We start from the raw sequence: 6,114 nt of genomic DNA on the forward strand, positions 1-6,114 counted from the left end.
TATATATATATATATATATATTTATATCATAATAATAAATTTCTTTAATATTAAATACAATGATTTAATTTTATTCTTCTCGTTTTAAGATACGTTTTCGAGAACTGTTTACGAAAAAAGATAAATCATATATACATCAATTCTGTTTTTCATTAATGCACTATATAGGGAGAAAAGACTTGATGTTCACCGCCCTGGCAATTGCGATGTATTGGCAATACTGATTCATTCTGGTCTCCTCGCGTCTGCTTGCGTTTACAGTGTACCCTTGACGATGACGAATGTTTTCTTTTCGCCCCGCGCGTATTGCAAAATTATTTTACACGCAGCTAAATATCCGCATTGTGCAATAAATGGCCTGCTGCTTGGCAAACAAAAGAACAAGGATGGCAGGGCGGATCTATACATCGAGGATGCGATACCTTTATTCCATATATGCCTACACGTTTCCCCAATGGCGGAAATAGCACTTACTTTGGTAAATATTTGACAGGCATTCGCTGCCGCAGTAAAACATTTCGTAAAATCGTACGTACTGTCGCATCTCTTTAAGTATATATTTTAACACGTGCGTGTTAAAATAGTGTGACATGAATATTAATATCAATATTCTAACCTATACAATGACAAAACGTCACAGTAGGTCATCATTGATCATCAAGCATTCTGTTTTCTTTATTGCAAAATGTTAGCATAATAAGGATAATAATGTCGCCCTATTATATTAATTTAATGTGTTGCAATAGGTGGACCAATTAGCTGCAAGCAAAGGCCTTATACTAGCGGGTTATTACCTGGCCAACGAGAATATAAATGATTTAAGGTATGATAGTTATGTGATATTTCTTTAATAACATTATTTTTTCTTTGTGTTAAATTATACTAATTCATCACTGTGTTCTTTATATAGTACAGACAGACCAGCCCATAGAATAGCGGATAAAATCGCAGAGAACTTCAACAGTGCACTGTTGGTAGTGGTACGTTTACTAGTTTATTATATCAAAATGCGTTTTACATCTATTTCTGTGAACTTTATTGGTTTTTGTCAGGTGGATAATCGAGAAGTGACTTTAGGTATGGGCTCGAGTCCATTGAGAATTTCACAATCTGTAGAGGGAAAATGGAAGCCAAAGGATAAGGCAAAGTAATTATATATTTTTAAGATTATTTGGAAAAATTATGACTTTTGAAAGATCGACTTGATAGAGTTCTTTCATCTGGGTATCATATATCATTCTTTTTGTCACAGTATAATTTATGAGGACGATATTGCATACACAGATGCAATGTATTCGTTACTGAAGGCAGAGGAGTATAGGAATCTGATCGATTTTGACAACCATCTCGATAACATCGCTCTTGATTGGCAAAATCAGAAATTAAATAAAATAATCGACGAGGCTGTCGACAAACACACATAGGAGATGACAATGCAACCATTCCACACACAGTTCATACAAAGATTGTTTTATTTATGTTGCACTCTATCTATATTTCATTCACTATATGCGAAGTAAACAAATGTACATACGCTATAGAGTTTATAAATGAATATCACTTGTTTTTAAATATTAGAATTTTATTTTTACCTACAATTACTTACATTTCCCTACAATTTCCATTCTTTAAATAAATCTTGTATTATCTTTTTTAAGAAAAAATTCCTACTTGGATTCAACGGCGGATTTTGTAAGTTTAATATTTACATTGCATTTAAAAAACACAATTATTTTCTATGAATCTAGTATAGTTTTATGTATATTTTCTCTCTCTCTCCCCCCCTATTTTATATATGTACACTCTTTTAAAGAATAATTTTGAAAAATCTTCAAGAGTTCTATAAATCTGATTTAAAAAATTGTGCAAATAAATATTAATTGAATGGGAAAATAATAAGAGAAACTTATATTACGCAGAATGGTTTAAAATCTAAATATACATTGATTTCTACATTTACAATTTTATGACAAACATATTATTTACCGACCGGTTAAGTAGGCAGCTGTTGAAGGAGAGGGAGCTTCAATGTAAATAGTTCCTTAGAACGGTTTAGTTTCACATTTCTCCTTGTCTTCATTCGACTTTCAACTGACAAAGGTGTCTTTACTATCTGTACGTAAGTAAAATATTGTTTTATTGTAATTATTATGACAATTATTAAGATTAGGTTGTTGTGTGAACTTAACCTTAGTTTGGTAACATCTGACGTTCTTAAAGAATTTTAAAGAATGTGATAAACGTTTAAAATATAGATAATCATTCTCTTCAAAGACAGCAAAATAATATTTTAAACATACCATTGGAAAATTGGAGCAAATTATTTGTAGATTATGAATATATTGAAAAATAATAAATAAAAGATATGATCTCATTTGTGTAATTTATATTCATAATTTATATTCATAATTTTTTATCAACATAGTATGCTATTTTATGATAATATTATGATTGATTATATTTTATGTAAAATTATATAAATATATAATTTATTTTGATCTTTATGGATTTTTTCTTTTGAATAATTTTTTTCTGTTCATGTAGGTATATATATATATATATATATTCATATCCTTAAATATTTATATTATATTTTATTGTTAGTAATGTTATATTTTATTGTTAATAGGGTAGAATAATGGAACATCGATGTAATTGTGGTAGTGTACATGATACAGAAATAGGAATCAGTTATAATTTGTTTGAAAAAATAGATAAAGACAGAATGGAATGTCTAAATGAGCATGAGGAAGGCAGTGGTGCTAAAGTTTTCAAAACATGGGAAGAAAGATTAGATAGATCAGAGGTAAGCCTCCTTGAGAAATTTTTGTTTTACAAATATCAAATATATCTTAACATTTTGTATTAAGATTCTTCTATAATCTTTTCCTTATTTTTCAGTTTGTTCAAAGTGATGTCGATGATGAGCTTCTGTTTAATATACCGTAAATATTATATCCTGACGTAGTTTTATAGAAATGTATCTCAGTCTCTCATTGTATTTGATTTTTTGCAGTTTCACAGGAGATGTAAAATTAAAGGGTCTTATTGTAGTTGCAGATGAAAGTTATTCTCCCAAAACAGTGAAGTTGTGAGTATAATTAAGATTGCTCAAAAATAAGAAAAATTATATAACTATATTAAGACATAAAAATATGTTTCAATAAACTTACGTATATTAACAGATATAAAAACCGGCCGCACATGCTATTTGATCATTTAGATAATAGCCCAGAGCAGGAATTTGAATTAATTGCAGATGCATATGGAGTACACGAATATCCTGTAAGGTAATAAATTCAGCTATCTGTTTTATATTTATGTTTTTAGATTTAAGAATTTTTATAGCACGCAACTCTGATCATATACAAATTATTTGTGTGAGATGTTAAAAATTTTCTTATAAAAATTAAGTACCATATAAATATTATTACAGAACGGTCAAGTTTTCCTCAGTGCAGCATTTAAGCCTTTACTTCAGTGGTATGGGAAATACAGAACAAATTAAAATTTATTACATCGGTCTCAAAGGAGAATGGACTCCAGCTCACAAACATGGTGTAACTATTTGTACATATGAAGCACGTCCTCTTATCAGTAACCATCCAACAGATTTTAATGAAGTCGGTAGAATAATTAAATGATATTTGGACTAAAATCTGTTTGTTAAATTCTGGTTTTTTTTAAACACAGGAAACATTGAGAAACATTGAGAACATTGTGACTGTAAAATTGTGTACTATATTTTAGTATGGATATTCAGTGTGATTCCATGATTTTGAATAAAAATCCTGTAATAATAAAAAATTTTGGTAACAGCTTTATTTCCATTACACTTATATGTTTGTAGTCTTAATGGAATTATGTTCTATGATAAGATATACATTAAAGACCTTATTTACTTAACAAATATATATTGTACATATTTTCATCACATTACACCATTAGCATTCTTTCTGGCATGGTACAGATTTATCAATTTGAGAATATGAAATAACATTATCTTATGTTTGGAACTTGATCTTTCCTACATCCATTTCCATTTCTGAGAATTGCATATCTAGGTGAAAATCAATTATTTGAAATAATTCCAGTGGTTGTGGTATCCTGCCAGTTTCGAGTTTTGACCAAACAGGAACATCTGAAATATATCATGATACACATAACGATCAAGTATTTCACTTGATATTTGTATCGATAATGAGATAAATATATTTACCATTGAAATGTATCTCAAATGCACCCGACGAGACCAATAGGCCTTCTATAGCATTGCCAAGCAGGAAAATCAATATACAGGAATAAAAACGATTATTTAAACACCACTGCCATATTGATGTTAGGGGCAAACCAAAATCAGTTCCACTTACAATTAGAACAATCATAAGTATTTTTAATGTGCCCTAAATACAAATTTACATATTTATGAGACATGTACAGAAGTACAGATCATAGAAAGATCAGACAATAAATTCAATTACCAATGCTTTCGCAATTAACATATTATAACCAGGTGGGTTGAAATTCTCGCCTTCGACATGAAGTTCTGGATACTTCTGCTTAAGAATATTTACGTATTGTTCGAAGGCTTTTCTATAGCCGCACGAGTAGCTGCAACAAAGAATGATAATTTTATCTTGATTTAATGATAAGCCAAAGCCCAAACCTCCACGATAAAATCAACACTGCAATATTTAATAATGTCTTTAGATTACTGTGAGAAACCTAACAAATGTTTTTTAAAGTATGTGTACAATTTAACAGCTTATGACCATCCATTATCTTATAGGACAGACACCTCCAATATCCTCCATGAAAATCAACAAAACGATCGTTAATCTTACCAATAAAAGAACCTGAGAGTTGGTCCGGTTTTTGCGCCGAGTTTGGTTAACGGCGCCTCATCGCCGCTCCCATCTATGCTGTGCATCAGCATAACCGCAAAGATACACAGAATTAACCAGCGCATATTTATTTTTATTCTGTTCTTGTCAATTCATTGAAGAATACAACTCTACACATCCACACGACGACCAAACGCAACTGAACGCGTCGATTACTGCATGATACTCTCTCTCTCACTCTCTTTCTGTCCTTCGCTCTCTAGAGTATCTACGTAGTACATACATACGTAATTGCGTAGAATGATTGTCGAATGCTGAAATTTATCACGAGCTCTCCCTAATTTCACAATTATTGTCATAACACGCTGATATTGTCAAATTAACTGATACTGTTAAATTTCAATGATCGATTGAAAAATGAATTTTCATCGACTGTCAATGACAAAAATATGAATTATCATTCTCATTTCGACATTCTTGCTCGTGCGCATGCTTCGTTCGAGGGTTCGAGGGTGGTGAAACGTCATTGGTTGTCTATTCTCCACGTCAATGATATTGGAGTAGGATATGGCTAGTAGACTACGACTATTGAAGATTGAAAGATTTAAATTTAACTAATCAAAACAATAAGAATTAAAATTTCTTTAGATCAAATTTCAGTTTTCAATCTTCAATGTGTAGTTTGATTCCGGCCTATCAGAGCCTCCGATTTAAAGAGGATTCCTCGCTCTTTCATTTCTTGTCTTAATGGCCTAGTTTCCACCGAAGATTTAATCCAGATCAAAATGTAAGAATCAACCAATTACAATCATTCGACTGTAACAGGGGAATACTCGACTGTAGTTGGTTGGTTTTTACATTCTGATCTGGTTTAAACCCTCGGTGGAAACTAGGCCACTGCCTCGGACATATAAGATCTCCCAAGGGAATTCGCATATTCGAATAATCTTGTTTTTCATCAGAATGTATTTTAGCGATTTTTCAGAGATCTCGAAAAGCATAAATAGGATCTCGAAGTATTCTCAATTTATTTTCCATTTTTTTCTAATATTAAGGGCCATCATGGCAAAAGAAGTTCAAACAATAAAACCAAATAAAATATAAGCAATAAACGAATTGACCAATCAGTATAATAAGAGTATAATTAGAGAGAAACTTGAGAGAGAACATGAAAGCGTTTTTCCTGTAACTGCAAAATGCCCCCGCGCACTACTGCCCTCTGAAGAAGTGGATGTCAATTATAAAACAATATCTATTTTTTTACGATGCT

The 6,114-nt window shown here is 31.2% G+C and overlaps 3 protein-coding genes across 3 annotated transcripts; 2 read left to right on the forward strand and 1 right to left on the reverse strand.

Annotated features, from left to right (window-relative positions):
* Positions 1–274: 274 nt before the first annotated feature.
* On the forward strand, positions 275–1,424 carry LOC105617001 (ER membrane protein complex subunit 8). The gene is made up of 5 exons (XM_012198581.1): positions 275–478; positions 747–823; positions 911–980; positions 1,053–1,147; positions 1,253–1,424. The coding sequence occupies exons 1-5, from the start codon at positions 275–277 to the stop codon at positions 1,422–1,424; spliced, it is 618 nt and encodes a 205-aa protein (XP_012053971.1).
* Positions 1,425–2,070: 646 nt separating this feature from the next.
* LOC105617002 (PITH domain-containing protein CG6153) lies at positions 2,071–3,661 on the forward strand. The gene is made up of 6 exons (XM_012198582.1): positions 2,071–2,119; positions 2,630–2,806; positions 2,902–2,945; positions 3,017–3,091; positions 3,186–3,290; positions 3,437–3,661. The coding sequence occupies exons 2-6, from the start codon at positions 2,639–2,641 to the stop codon at positions 3,642–3,644; spliced, it is 600 nt and encodes a 199-aa protein (XP_012053972.1). The 5' UTR covers positions 2,071–2,119; positions 2,630–2,638; the 3' UTR covers positions 3,645–3,661.
* Positions 3,662–4,004: 343 nt separating this feature from the next.
* On the reverse strand, positions 4,005–4,969 carry LOC105617003 (selT-like protein). Its single transcript, XM_012198584.1, has 4 exons — positions 4,845–4,969; positions 4,482–4,611; positions 4,220–4,403; positions 4,005–4,141 (listed from the first exon to the last, which is right to left on the reverse strand). Exons 1-4 carry the CDS (start codon positions 4,967–4,969, stop codon positions 4,005–4,007), a joined length of 576 nt encoding a protein of 191 aa, XP_012053974.1.
* Positions 4,970–6,114: the final 1,145 nt, after the last annotated feature.

Source organism: Atta cephalotes, assembly GCF_000143395.1.
Source record: "Atta cephalotes unplaced genomic scaffold scaffold00011, whole genome shotgun sequence".
NCBI classification, from domain to species: Eukaryota; Metazoa; Arthropoda; class Insecta; order Hymenoptera; family Formicidae; genus Atta; species Atta cephalotes.